A 15,226-nucleotide genomic window follows, 5' to 3' on the forward strand; every position below is an offset into this window, starting at 1 on the left:
TTCAGAAATTTACTGTTTTGAGTCACTCTTCTTGCCTTATTTCTATGCACATTTTGGGTGTAGATACAATCTGAAGGGAAGGCAGGGTAAGGGGGAGGAAAAGCATACCTGCAGTTCCTCTGTACTTCAGACTACGAGGTGCAGGAACCATGTTTTCCTAAACAGGCAAAACTTTGTGAAATTATGCTAAAATATACACAGTAAATGGCACTCTACACTTGCAAAGTCAAGTGCTCAAGGGACAGCAAATGCCAAAAATAAGGTAACCCACATAACCTTAATCCAGGACCCATGGGCTTACATGTTGTGGTAGCATTATCAGTTTACAATACAGAATACTATCTTTTCAAAATCATCATGCCTTGCTCACCACACAAACCAGCTGGGCTCACAGAAAAGCAATCATTCAATTTCTCTGTTGTTCACTGATCCAGGTCTTCTCTCCCATGTGTTTTTCTAATCCCGTTCTGAAAGCAGAAAAGCCCATCAGGAAACAACTATTTTGATCATATCTTTGCCATAGTATTCAGGTAATCTCACAAACCTTTTTTTGCATTTATTTCACAAAAGCTATTATGTAGTGCAGGTTTTGTGACACGCAATACAGAGTAAGAAATGCGTGGGTATTAATCTGAAGTGCTCAAAACTCGCTCGGCCGCTGAGTTTTAGAGTACCCTATGCATCTGGCAGATTTTCATATTCAAAGTGTAGTTTCCACCTGGTAGCAGGAGGAGCAGGAGCTCCTCCTAATTTATGCAAAACAACTCACAGACAAGGGGGGGATTGTTATTGCCACCTATGAAAAGCTGAGTTTAAGTGATTTGCCCATTGTCACATACTATCATGTGGCAGTGGCAAGGATATAACTTTACTCTCTTAAATACTGTTTGCTGTAAACACACATTCATTTTACTACCTGCATTCCTGTGCCCACTCACTCATTCTTCCAGACAACCTTTTTTTTCCCAGTACAGAAATTTTGCTCAGGCACATTTTCAAAGTCTTTCTATAGTTGGCTGGAATTTCTAAATACACAGCAGAACAGCTCTGGCCAAATAGTTGTATGGGTAGTGATCCCTGGCATGCTCTGCACATAAATACATTATTACCACGTGGATGTGACACAGATGCTGTCTCCCAGCAAAGCAGATAAAAATTTCCCTGGCACTGCTGGATTTCCTGTGAACTCACACACATTGCTTCCCAAGGAATCCAGGACAAAAAAGCACACCAGAAAACAACTATTTTGAATCAGATAATCTCAAGCATTTATTTGCATTTATTTTATAAAAGCTATTATGTGGTGCTGGTTTTTTGTGATGCACGATAGGAATGAGTGAGTATTAATTTGAAGTGCTCATAACACAGTTTTACTTCCAATGCACTGGAAGGCCTTAACCTCCCATCCTACATGGTAATTCACCCTCAAAGCCTGGTTTTGTCTGCCTTTTCTTGCAGAGAGCTTCAGCAAGGTCCTGGAGCCTAAAAATGTACAAAAACCCCCCAAAATACTCGCAACTTCACAGAACCACAGAATGGATCAGGCTGGAAAGGACCACCATGGGTCATCTGGTCCCACTTCCCTGCTCAAGCAGGGTCATCCCACAGCACATGGCACAGGATTGTGTCCAGATGGTTCTGGAATAGATCCAGTGAGGGAAGACTCCAACCCTTCTCTGGACAATCAGTTCCAGTGCACAGGAAGGAAATTCTTCCTCATGCTCAGGTGGAACTTCTGGGCATCAGTTCCTGCCCCATCGCTGGGCCCCACGGAGCAGAGCCTGGTCCATGCCCTGACCCTCCCTGCAAACACTGACAGGGATGAGGGCTCTCTCTGCCCTCTCTTCTCCAGGCTGGACAGGCCCAGCTCCCTCAGCCTGTCCTCCGTGAGTGACAAAGGTGAGTCACCTTTGTCACCCTCCACTGGACCCACTCCAGGAGCTCCATGTCTGTCCTGTCCTGCTGAGCCCAGGACTGGACACAGCACTCCAGGTGATCCCCACCAGGGCTGAGGAGCAGGACCGCCTCCCGATTGTGATGATCGTGGCATATTACAGGAATATTAAACATACACCGACCAAAGTGCACAACCTGCCTGTTCCTGTCACTGACACTGACAGCTGAAGGGAGATAGATGAGCATGGCTGCGCCAGTTACTGAATTTGTTACTGAGGATGTTCTCATCAAAATTTAAGGAAGAAACCACTAGCGGTTTAACAAAGTAACGTACTACACATAATTATACACATGCATTATAAAAATATACAATATATTATCTAAATTAGATAGGGGCATAGATAAGGAGAAGGACGAGGACGACAGGGCCCTAAGGAGCCCCTCACGGCCCCACACCCAAGGCTGCCCTCTCTACCCGGAGGCCGGGAGGGTGGAGCCGGCGCTTTGCTCTCTGAATTGTGCATTCGACTGTCAATCATAACTTTGTCCCGCCCCGCCGATGTCAGCCTGACGAGCTTGGGCGGAGCAAGCCCCCTTACCCTCGCGTTCCGATTGGCTGAATCGGCTGCCAGTTGGCTCCGCCTCCTCACCGCTCCCTCTGGGTTTACAGAGCGGGGAGGAAAATGGTGCAGGATCTCTCGCCATTTGATTGGTCAAGGGGGAACGCCACTCAAACAAAGACTCCGCCCCATCTGGACAGCTGACTGCTCAGAACTGCGACAAGGACGGCGCTGCGCCGGCGATTGGACAGCTCTGCCAAGTCCCGCCCATCCATCTTGAATACCTCTAGCCGATTGGCTGCGGGGGCTGTCCGTCAGGTGGTGGGCGGGGCGTTCAGGTGTCTGTCCGCGGCGCAGCCCGTCGGCGGCTGATGGCGGACATGGGGCGGCGCGGCGGAGCCAGCCGGGCCCTGGGGCTGGCAGCGCTGGTGGCTGCGGCCTGTGTGGCCGGTGGGTGAGCGGGGACGGCCCGGCGCGGGGGAGCGCCGCGGGGAGCGGGCAGGGCCGCCTGGCCGCTGCAGGGGAGATTGCGGGAAAGGGGCCGCGCCGCGGTGCTGGGGAGGGGAAAGGTGAGGGGGGAAGGTGAGGGCGGCTCTCTGTGTCTGGGTGCCAGGTTCAGGTCCGAGGGGTGGCATCGGGGGGCTGTCACCGTGCTCTAGCTCCTGCCCCCACCCCCATCGACCTCCAGAGACGGTGCTCGAACCCTTTCATCCTGTCCCTTTCAATCCCAGGGCTGGTTTATATTAAATTATAAGTTTCTCTAATTTTATTGTGTAAATTCGTTATAGAAAATTATTTTTATAATTATATCACAAAATTATAAGATAAATTTAAATAATATATTGTTTATTTTTATCAAGCCTATGTATTATTATGTGTAGTATGTTACTTTATTAAATTAATTTATACTGTGTACAGTTTAAATTAATATTCTAATAAATGTTCTATAAGCTGAGACAGAGGGATTCGGATCAGAGATTAGAGACATTTTTTCACTGCCAGGGTGAGCCATTGGAATAGGTTGCCCAGGGAGGTGATGGGCTCACCAACCCCGGAGGTGTTTAAGAGGCTTCTGGACCTGGCACTGGGTGGTCTGGTTTAGTGGTTTAGGGGTCACTGTGGCACTGCTGGGTTGATGGTGGTACTTGATAGTCTTATAGGTCTCTTCCAGCTCTGATGATTCTGTGATAGACACACATAATTTTGTTATTTTGCATGAATTTTCACATTTTACTGAGCTGTTTTTGTGGTCACTGTAGCCTCTCTGTTACCTGCTGTGAGTCAGGCTCATGATGGCACTTCCAGGCCCTGTAAATATTTCCCATTCAATGTTCCTAAACATTCACAAAGGCTTTTGAGATCCTGAAGTACAGCTTTGGAAGGATAGGAATTAAGTTTACTATTCCATAGGCAATTGGAGGGAATGTGCTGATGTTCCCAACTTCAAATTTAGTTTTACTCGTTGTAATCTTGTACACGTCCAGTGAGGGAAATTCAGTTGTGAAGGGTTAATGCTCTGATTCCATCCATCTGAGCAATCCTGCCCTAGGTAAGCCAGTTTGCCCTAAATAATGTGACTGTGTAACAGCCCTGTGGAGAGCACCATGTGAAATCCTATGGATTTGTAAGCATTTTGTAAATTCTTACTTAAAGAAATTGGTCTGGAAACATTTCTGCCCTTCAAAATGTGAGTTGATCCACCATTAAAATTGGTAGCAGACCGCCTAAGGAACACATCAATTTAAATAAATTCTTGAATCTGCTCCATGAATATCACTGAGCTTGGCCTCTTTCCTTCCTTTTGCCCCCCTCCCCAGCCTGCACCTCAGAACTTTGTCCTTTGGTGTGTTTATCATAACATAGCTCAGATTTACTGTCAACATCTGTATGCATGATCATGAGCCAGGCTTTGGAACAGCATCTTCAAGGTCACATTAGTTAAATTAATATTAGGGAAATTTTTAGCTGCTCAACACATCACTTTACTGTTGCACTGTTTGTGTAAATAGATAGCCTTTAGATTTGCAGATGCCCTGGAAAACTGTTGTATATCACTGCTTGGATTGGTAACCAATTTTCAGTGATCATATGAGTAAATACTTCTATTTTTTTCAGTTACCTTATTCATGTAATTTTGAGGTATGCAGTCAAATTCATTGTATAATTAGAAGTTGAACATACAGGCCTGCAAATAGTTATTACTCTATTACTTGATTTTCTTGTATCAATCAGTTTTCTGGTGGCAGCCTACTCAGATTGCTCATTGGGGAGCATATGCCTGAAATTTTGCATTGTGCATGTTACTGCTTATATACCCCAAACAAGTTTCAAAATTGATTTAGATAAATTTTGGTGTACACAGTATTGCAGCTGTGCCTAAGTGACTTTAAGATAGGAAGCCAGGTTGAAACAAGCCCTTCTTTTATTTCTGTGGAGTCCTTTCTGACTTTATTATGCAGTAAATTACTGTCATCACAAAACTGTTTAGAAATATGCTTTTAGTCAACTTTGCTTTTCAAGGTAATGGGGAAGAAAGTGAAGGAGGATCCCAGAGGAGCAAAAACCCAGTGTTGCAGATTGTGGCTCCACACAATCAGCTCAGGTTCAGCTGCATCCAGGGAAGACAAACATCTCACAGTGTCATGAGGTGGAGGAGGCAGAGCAGGGACACCAGAGCTATTCTGCAGGAGCCAGGTTGTCCTGGCTCTGCCTGGTTTAAGCCAGCACTGACAAATTCCACTGACTTCCTGGCTGTGGGCTCAGTGGCTCTGGCTGTTGCCTGCATGAACAGAGGTGTTGTGCCAAGCAGTCCTGGAAGCAAACAGAGCTGTGTTGGTGCTTTGTGAACTTAACAGGATTTTGGAGTCTGCCTGGCTCCATTGAGAGTTCACTTTACCAGGTCTGAACTGTGAGACTGCTTGTAGCTGTGCTGTTGTTGCAATAATTGTCCTGCTTTTGTTAATATGGATCTCTTCATTCTTAGTCATTGCTGTATAGAAACCTTCTTTTGTATTCCAGAGCATTAAAATGTTGAATTCTCATTCCTGGCTTTCCATAAACTGATAGGCATGGGAGGGAGGAAGAAGGAATAAAAGCTCAAATATGGTCTTTTCCCTGTTATTGCAGGAGCTCTGACAGCTCTTTCTGTCTGTTTTTAGGTGTGTGTGGGGGTGAGTTCAGCATCTTACGATCCCCCCAGTCAGTTGCTTTCCGAGACGGGAGTTGGCCGATCCCGGGCGAGCGGATCCCAGACGTTGCTGCACTCACCATGGGCTTTTCTGTTGAAGAAGTATGTTCCAGGTCTTGATTGGGAAATGCCTCTAAGCTACAGACCTGCTCACTCATGACACTTCTGTCATGTGCTGGAATACATAAAATACTGCCCTCTTTGTCTTGAAGGATGCATGACTTGACAGAGGTGGCTTCCAGGACAGAGCTGTGTGGGTCATGTGAGCGGCCAGAAGCTGTGCTAGCTGGCTAATTTGAGTCACCAGCTGTAAAAGGAAGCCTGCAGAGGCTGCTCCTCAGTTCCTCTAAGATGTAGCTGTGTGCTGTATCCCCCCATCCATGGTCACAAACTGATAATCTGTGGGACCACTGTCACTTCTTGCACACAAGCTCTCTGTAGGGCTCTGCTCCTGAGTAATCTGAAGACTGAGAAATGGCTTGGCAAGGCAGGTTTTTTGTCAGGTCAGCAAGTTGTCTGCTGAGTTCTAACTCTTTAGAACATGTTGGTTACTTAGGAAATAATCCAAAGCCTTGGAAACATGATTTGTGGTAGTATTTCTCCACATTAAGTATTCAGATATAACTTTAGCAATGTTTAAAGTGGGGCACATGAACAGGAGCACTTGGATTGATTCCATCTTGCCTACTGAATTTTTTTGCTGGGCTTCAGCAGATGATGAGTGGCTGTTGAAGCAGCAGATAAATGTGTAATAGCCAGATATCTTTGGCAGTGTCTGTGTGCAGCCAGATACTGAAATCTGCAGCCTGAGGGATTCTTACAGTGCTGGAGAGTGCAGCCAGCTCTCATTTCTTCCATACATCAGCTAAGAAGGAGGTTTGATAAGGCTGGTTTGAATGCAAGGCTGCTTAGCCTGTATTTTAGAATTTGAAAATACATTGCTGTCAATTAATTCTGCTTTTTTTTGTCAACAAACTAGTAACAAACTTGTATTAGTAGTATGACTAAGGAGTAAATGTTGATTATTTTATCTGGAAAAACCAATATATTGAATGGCATTGTGTATGTTGCATATAAAGACACCCAGAAAAACAGTGGAGTTTGGCCTGTTCTGTCCATTTGGCATCCTGGTCATCCAGGGATAAGTCATGGGTATCATGTAAGAAAGTGTTCCAGTACTCACTCAGTGCCTTTGCCACAGCTTGGGATTCAATTGTTGCAATGGGTCTGTAGCATCCTTTAGAAACATTTCTGTTACTATTAATTCAAATCCTAGAAGCAGGCAGGGAAGGAAGTGTTTGAATGATTATTCAGTTCAGCCCTGGAACTGAGAGTTCCTGAAAGCTATCCCTAAGGCAGAGGTCACTGTGTGCAGCTTCCAGCCCTGGTGAGGAGAATACTGCAAAGCCCAGACACTTCTTTTGCTGCTCACATCAAAGCTGTAGTCCAGGAACATAAACTGACAGTGCAGCAAGGCCAGAGAATTTGTAATTCTTAGTGCATTACATTGGGAATTCTCAGAAAGAGTCATTCAATATTCTTCCCTTGTTAAAGGAAAACAAAACTAAACCCCATTTTTGTCCTTGATGATGCTTTAAAGGGTTTTTCCATTGTTTCTGTGAGGTGATACAAATCATAATGTCAATGACATTTTTCTAAAATGCAATTAACTTGACTTTCAAAAAAAAAAAAAAAAAGGCAGTTACATCATTTACACAAACGGGGAAATCTGGGAAATCTGTTTGCCTTTATTCCAGACAGCTGCATTTGCATTTTGTGCCTGAATAAACCAGTAACCAGTCAGTAGCCTCCATTATGCTCTGACTGATTTGTAATTGTAGTAAGCTACAAGAAATATTAAGTTCAGCCTTCACTTACTAAATACAGACTAAAGTATTTATAATTTAATTATGGGAAATAATTCCTCATGTATCCATTGTATATAATGTTTTCTTAGGGTAGACCTTGCTATGAAGTTACTGGCAGCTTTTAAACTAACAGTTCCTTCATGGTTGACTGGAGGCGTTACTCAAAATGAAAGCAGTGTAGTATTAACTTACTTCCCCATGAAATTTCCAATAGGCTGTCCTGCACAGAGGCATTAACAGGATAATAAGTTGTTTTGCTTTAAAATTGGGAAGAACTCTTCTCTTTGCCTGTGAAATACAACTTTTTTTGTTATTTTGTGCTAGGACCTCCCCTGGCCTGGGCTGGGCGTGGGTGATCTGTTTCACCGGCCCCAAGCCACTGTGCTGGTGACCGTGAAGGGCGTGGACAAGTTGCCTGTGAAAGGGTTTTCTTACCCCATTGAGAATGTGAGTATCCACGTTTGGAACTGTCACCTGATTCCTGGGACTCCTGTGGTCTAATGACAAGTACATGATTCTCTGCTGTAGTCCCTGATGTTCACTTATTTCCTGCTTCACTTGAAGTTTGCATATCCCCATAACTCCTGGATCAATAACCTGGTCAGGATTCTGTATAAGGTACAAGGCCCTTGAGACCACTCAGAGCTTCCTGTGTTGAGTTCAGTTCAACATGCTCTGCTTGAAAGACAGCTAATTTTAATGTTTGTACCAATCCACTTCTTCCCATGGTAACTTAATATTTTAAAATCAGAATTGTTAAGCTTTTTGCTTCAGCTGAGTGTGTGATAACATTTTATATGGAGTTGATTTTTTGATGTACTGTATTGCTCTATAAGTGGTCTTTTGAGTTTTCCTCAAGTACTTGACTGTGAAATACAGCACTTTAGAAACTCCATCCCATTATATTGAATCAAAAGAAAACAACACACATTACATTTACCTATCACTGTCTATTTTTGCTAAGGCTTCTCAGGCTTCTTACAGCAACAGAGAATCCATTAGGTTGGAAGGGAGCTCTGGAGCTCATCTCAGCCTGATCAAGCAGGATCAGCCAGAGCAGGCTGACAGCACTGAGTTCAGTCAGGACATGAGCATCTCCACAAATGGAGACTCCATGACCTCTGGGCTACCTCTGCCAGTATTTGACCACCCTTGGAGTAAAAAACTCTGTTCTTGTGTTAAAATTTTCTGGGTTTAAATCTATGCTGTTGCCTCTTCTGTCATAGGATACTTGTAGTGAATGGAAATGTGCCATTCTGTGTCTTTTTTTAATAAAACCCACAATTAAGTGTTTAAAAAACTAACAGTTCTATTAGTGTGCCAGTAATGGAACTATACTGTGCCATTCTGTGTCTTTTTTAATAAAACCCACAACTAAGTGTTTAGAAAACTAACAGTTCTATTAGTGTGCCAGTAATGGCACTATACTGTGCTAGCATTTCTTCTATTTTAGTAGGTTTTTTTATAAGTGTCTTTTTCTGTTTCAGCAGTTGGTCTTTCTGCTGGTATATTTTCACCCATCAGTTTTTTGTGGTTCATAACTTTCCATTTGCAGTGAGATTGTTTCCCTTTTGCATTGTTCTATATTTGTTGGTCTTGTTTTACTGATAAACAAGGCTATACTCTAAGCCTAAATAATCCTCTTAGTTCACAGTCATGGTCCCTTGGAGTTCTTCAGTGTATATTGTATCTGCCACTTAAATAAAATGTCTGTTCATAGATACACAGGTGATGTTTTGTTTTGCACATGGGTTCTTATTACTTATTATCACTTTGGAAATGTGCATCCCTTTATTTTTCTTTCTTAATTAGGATCAGTGGCCCCTGTTTAACCCAGAAGTCTGACTTTGTCTTCCAGGCTGTTCCTTTCAGTCTGGACAGTGTTGCAAATGCCATCCATACTCTGTTTTCTGAGGAGACGCCCGTGGTGCTGCAGCTGGCCCCCAGTGAGGAGGTGAGTATTGCTTCACTCCTGGTTCCACGTGTCCCAAATAGGGAATGCTCTTTCCATTTGTGTGGCTGGAGCAAACCAAATTGATCACATGAAATTCTGGACTGGAGATTGCAAGGGTGGTTGGTTGTTAGTGTGTGGCTGGAGGAACTGAGCAGGAGGCTGTGCTGTCAGTAACCATGGCTGTTCCTGCAGAGGGTGTACATGGTGGGCAAGGCCAACGCCGTGTTTGAGGATCTCTCTGTCACCCTGCGCCAGCTGCGCAACCGCCTCTTCCAGGACAGCTCCATCCTCAGCTCCCTCCCTCTCAACTCACTCAGCAGGAACAACGAGGTAAAGCACACTCATCAGTGGGAACTTCTATGGGCTTTTTTTTCTAATATTCTTAGTTAGCTTGTGCTTTTCTCCTTTCCTGCTTTTTCTTCCCCTTTTCTTTGCCTAGGAGCCCACTCCTAATTTTTTCCTAACTGAATTAACTAAGTTCAAACATTTTTTTCTAAGTAACTTTATTGAAAGAGTTATTTCCTTCTAGCATGTTCTGATGTTGTAGCGGACAACTGTTATAAAATATTTGCAACAAAACAAGGCTTCCCTAACTTGGGTTTCATCAAAGGAAATACTTGTCTCTGCCTCTTCCCTCAGGTTGACTTGCTTTTTCTGTCAGAACTTCAAGTCCTACATGATATTGCAAACCTGGTAAGGTGTTTTGAAACATTTTCACCTGTCTTGTGTTACAAACTTCAGAGATCTTTAAAGTATAGAAGCCATAGCCGGATACATGGCAACCAGTGATACATGATTCTAGTGTGTCATCAGCTGGTTCCATCAGCTGAAATAATGCATTCTATTTGTACCAGCCCCATCACTGCAATTGTGAATGAGAACCTTAATCACCTGTGGTTTTCTTCTATGTTATGTTTGGTCAGAAGGGGGGCAATTCTGAAATACTCAATGAAGAATTTGCTGGGGCTTTTTTTGGTGTCTAAGAGAAGTATAGTGGTAGTTAAGAACATGTTCTTTGCCCCGTCCACCATTTTACTTCAGAATATCACTTTGTCTGAAATGACTGGAGTGACTTTGTTGCCATGAATAGTGATGGTGGTAGAAATGCTCCAGTGGAGGGGTGAGCTTTTAATTCTGAGGATCTTTTTACTAAGAAGCTGCTGTCTTGTTGCTCTGTTTTAGGGTTTGTTTTAGTGGGTCAGTGGTGTGTGGGTCTTTTTGTTTCATTTTGGTTTGGTTTTTTATGTGTGTCCTTTAAGCTGCAGCTCTTAACTACTGAAGTGAAAAAATTGTGAAGAAACTCAAAAATTCATATTAGGTAAAGGGCTAGTGGAGAGCAATGGTGCTCTTGAGAAAATGAGGTAGAACAACTTGGTTTTGTTTTGCAGGCTAGAAATGCTGCAGTTTAAGTAGTTGGGAAGATGGGATTAAATTCTTTGTTTTCAGAGGCTGTTGTCTTGTGCAGGCAAATATCAGTGCTGCATCTTCTCACCTGCAGAAATGCAAGAATGTCACTACTCTCCTTTGAGATAATTTGGATTGTATTAGTTGGATTTTCTGAATATTGGATGATACTTCTTAATAAACTACTTTTGTGCATGGACAACACAAGGTAGAAGTTGCAACCTACTGAACTTTGCAAGGGCCAGCTTCGAACAAGAAATTGCTAGCATCTAAGTCTTGTAGTTATGTATTTTTGTTTTCTCTGAGTTTTATTTTCATGGCAATTACAGAACAAAGATTCTGATGTCAATAAGTATTCTATTTCTTTTTAGTACAGCTCTCTATTATGTTGATATAACTTCATGTTAGGAACAGATGCTATATAATGATCATCTGCTTTCTGCTGTAGAGTTAAAAAAAGAAACAATTATGGACATCTTCTAGTTAAGTTGGCAAGAATTCCATTTCCTGATGATGGAATATGACTGTAAAAAGTGAGACAGGATTAGTCCAAGTAAATTGACTTTGTGCAATGTGTTTTTAAAGTAACCTGTGTATGAGTTAATTTCTTTCTGCCCTCAATGTTGTGCCCAAGCTGTCTCGACACAAGCACTTAGCCAAAGATCACTCTCCAGACCTTTATTCCCTGGAACTCTCTGGTTTGGAAGAGATTGGGAAACGATATGGGGAAGACTCTCAGCAGTTCAAGGATGCTTCTCAAATTCTTGTAGACTCTTTGCAAAAGGTATATTGTCTACCTAATGAACAAAACTCATGGTAATACTAAGCAAATAATTTTTATTTTAACTACAAAGAAAGTAACTTCATTAGTGTTGGTTTGCCTAATGCTTGATTTTGTTTGGTTTTTAAAATGCTGTTGTTTAGTTATAAAATTGAATGTTACAATTTGCCTCTCTACAATGTGTTTAGATATTTTGAATAAAGGAGTAGGGGTGTATTGAAACCTTGTATCAATAGGACTTGATATGTTTGTATTTCTTAAACAAACACCTTGCATTTGAAAGCACCAGAATGTCTCACAAAAAGAGGCTCTTGGAAATCAGGAAATATCATTATCCCAAGATTCAGTGGTTAGTTTACCCTTGCCCACAAAGCTATGTAAATGTAAATTTCTAAGACTTTAAAATAACTGCTGTTCATCCATCAGTGTGCTCAAGAAAGTAATTCTTCATTACATAATCATTAGTTAAATTTTTATTAAGATCAGTCACTTTTGAGAGCTTCCAAAGTGTGATGAAAAATTCAAAACCATCAATTTGTTAAGCCAAGTGCTTGTCTTCTCTAAGCATTGCTCTTTGGCCTCTTTGACCTTAAGCAAATATATTTAAATATTAGACATTTTAGCATTTGATTAAAATATTCAGGTTCATAGTTTCCCAGTGGGAGTTTGAGAACCTGAATATTTTGTTGGAACTGACAGACACACAATTAGGAATGATGTGGGGATGGGCCTTTTGTGAAAGAGATAACAGAGTAAGTTTGAGGCCAGAAAGCAGGCATAAGCCACAGTCTGCTGAACAGTGACTGGGGGTTTGGAAGGGCCTTGGAAACCAGGGGAAGTCTGACACTTAGTGAAATTCTAAAATAGTATAAACTTTTATAGATTTCCATAATTATTCCTGAAGCTGACATCTTTTATTTTACTACGTCTTGCTAACAAAACTCTGCTTAATTCCTGGCTACAGTCTAGGCTTTGAATTAAACCACCTTTTCTTTTCCAGTTTGCAGATGAGATGTTTAATCTGTATGGTGGGAATGCAGTAGTAGAAGTGGTGGCTGTGAAGGAGTTTAACTCTCCCCTCTCAAGGAAGACTCGCTCAATTCTCCAGGCTTCACAGGTAGTAGAGCCACATTTTTCTACATCTCATTTATTAAAAGTGATCCAAAGTGTATCAGTTCACCTGAGATTAACTCCTTTTTAAGGACTAAAATACTATGGCTTAGGTGTGGGTGCAGCTTAGTTACTTGTCTTGCTCTTCACTTTGTCATTCAGTAACTTCACCTGAGGAGGCCTCTGGAGGTCATCCAGTCCAACCTACTGCTCAAAGCAGGACTAATTTAGAAGCTAGATCAAGTTGTTCAGGTTCTTGTCCGGCCAAGTTCTTGGAAAGTCCATCCCTGGAAGTCCCACAGCCTCTCTTGCTCCAAAGCATTAACCACTTTCATGGTGAAAACTCTTTCCCTTATGCCTTGTAAGAACTTGCCTTTCTGTGTTGCACTCTCCCCAGTGCAGGCAAGTCCTCCCAGCTGTAGGAAAACATCTTTTCCTTGGTCCTGTGTCATTCCAGAGGCACTGCTGCCTCCTATTCCCCTTGTCCTCCAGGAGCTCCAGTCCCTCTCTGCAGCTGCCCAGCTGCTCAGTGCCCAGCCTGTGCTGTCACCTGGGTTGTTCTGCCCCAGGTTCAGGACTTTGGATTTCATTTTCCTGTCACATTCTTCTTTTGGATTCCACTGATGCCACTCACCTAATCACGTTTTTGCATTCTGTGCCCTTGCATCAGATTTGTCTAGACAAAAGTGCATCTCTCTTATTTAGCTTGCTCAGACTTTGGATGGAGTCAAGATGCTTGGTGTGCAAGCTCACTTTAAATTAATAAATATTTTCTTTATTGCAGAGTAAAAATGAAAATCCATATAACCTTGCCTATCCATATAACTACGACTACTCTGTAATCTTCAACATTGTTCTGTGGATGATGATAGGTCTTGCTTTAGCTGTGATAGTTATCTCCTACAACCTCTGGAACATGGATCCTGGCTATGACAGCATTATTTATAGGATGACAAATCAGAAGATAAGAATGGATTGAACTGCACCGTATTTCAGCGCAGGAAGATGATGAAGAGCGTGGTGTCCTTTAGCCTGTGTGGAAAACAAATGTTCTGACATGGTTAATTGTGGGAGTTTTTTAAAGGTGTATTTATTTCTAAGTATTTTTTCCCTCTTTCAAGACTATTTTAAATGTTAGTAGTAGCACCAGATGGAATTTAGAAATTGAAATCTGCTTGTTAAAAAAACCAAAACAACACTCCCTGGAGTAATAGTCATTAAAGTGACATCATTCCATTTTTTTAATCTTGTAACATGAGTTTTTGAAATGCCCTGTACTGCCTCTGCTTGTGCAAACCAGATAAACTGAAATTATGATAGCAACATATTGTTTGAAACTTTTGCACTGGAAGATCAAAAATTATAGCTAAATTGTTGTGTTGTATATTATGAACCAGCTGTAAATGTTTGATGTAAATATTTATAATGATTATATGTAACTTCAGAGAGGATAGTAAATATTCTTCAGTAAAATACTAAATATAGAAGTACTTCTATCAGCCTAGGACTGTAATAGCATAAATGGCATTTTGATCTCATGTTGATGGCTCAGAGGTGAGCTGTACACAGAAGGATCCTTTCCCCAGGACTTCAGTGGTTGGGAGGTGACTAACACTGGTGTGGCTGGTCTGTACAGTGCAGTCTGCAAATCCTGAAGTAGCACCAGTCTGGTCATGGTCTAATGTCACATACAGTTGAGAGTTCCTGTTATGATGCTTCATGTTCCTTCCATTTGTGTTGATGTTATTATTATTAAAAGTTCTTTTTGATGATAAGAGTGGACCAACACTTGATCTAAGTATACCTGGATTATAGTCCTGCTTCAACCATTCAATAAAACAAAGAACAGTTGTTCTGGAATGCATTTATTCCTTCTGGCTTTGTAGGTGTGGTTACCTCTGTTTAGGATTTGTTCAGCTGACCAGCACAGGTGTGGCAGCATCTGATGTGTGACAATGTCCCTAAGGCTGCAGCAGTTTAGTTTAAATTGTCCTTCAAAAGAAAAATAGTCTTGTGTGGATTTTCCTAAACCAGACAGTGAGTGTAGTTAAAACAAGTGATTGATCTCTGGCTTGGGTCTTTTTTAGAACGGCCTCCTTCTTCGAAACTCATTTGCTCTTGTGGTAAAAGGAGATCTTCCAGTCTTAGAGTGGCATGAATGGAAACTACTTTTTTTATCATCTTGCCCTCTAATGTGCTAAACTTTCCCTGCCATTAGGAGATGATTGTTCCACTTCCAGAAAAGATGTTCTCTCTGAATCAGTCTCATTTACTGGGAATGTCTGAACTGGGGGTATTGAAATTGTTCATGTCTTGGAGATCCTGGACAGTGATTCAGGTTGAAATGAGCAAATTGCAGGTTTACCTGAGTCCAAGAAATCCAGTTCAGTATATGCTGCAATCACTTGAAATTACTTTTAATGGCATTTAAAGTTAATCTGGATGATTGATACCAGTAGATGGAAA

At 42.0% G+C, this 15,226-nt stretch overlaps 1 protein-coding gene across 1 annotated transcript; it reads left to right on the forward strand.

Moving 5' to 3' along the window:
* Positions 1-2,754: 2,754 nt before the first annotated feature.
* On the forward strand, positions 2,755-14,624 carry ATP6AP2 (ATPase H+ transporting accessory protein 2). The gene is made up of 9 exons (XM_059839987.1): positions 2,755-2,906; positions 5,615-5,745; positions 7,836-7,958; positions 9,370-9,465; positions 9,658-9,795; positions 10,105-10,158; positions 11,504-11,653; positions 12,651-12,767; positions 13,545-14,624. Exons 1-9 carry the CDS (start codon positions 2,828-2,830, stop codon positions 13,737-13,739), a joined length of 1,083 nt encoding a protein of 360 aa, XP_059695970.1. The 5' UTR covers positions 2,755-2,827; the 3' UTR covers positions 13,740-14,624.
* Positions 14,625-15,226: the final 602 nt, after the last annotated feature.

This window comes from Haemorhous mexicanus, chromosome 2 (genome assembly GCF_027477595.1).
Source record: "Haemorhous mexicanus isolate bHaeMex1 chromosome 2, bHaeMex1.pri, whole genome shotgun sequence".
Classification (NCBI taxonomy): Eukaryota; Metazoa; Chordata; class Aves; order Passeriformes; family Fringillidae; genus Haemorhous; species Haemorhous mexicanus.

Bases quoted from the DNA above. Each gene is read 5' to 3' on its own strand.
- ATP6AP2 (XM_059839987.1), top strand. From the start codon at position 2,828: ATGGCGGACATGGGGCGGCGCGGCGGAGCCAGCCGGGCCCTGGGGCTG. The intron at 11,654-12,650 runs GTATATTGTCTA...TTTCTTTTCCAG, and splicing joins TTGTAGACTCTTTGCAAAAG to TTTGCAGATGAGATGTTTAA. The intron at 12,768-13,544 runs GTAGTAGAGCCA...TCTTTATTGCAG, and splicing joins CAATTCTCCAGGCTTCACAG to AGTAAAAATGAAAATCCATA.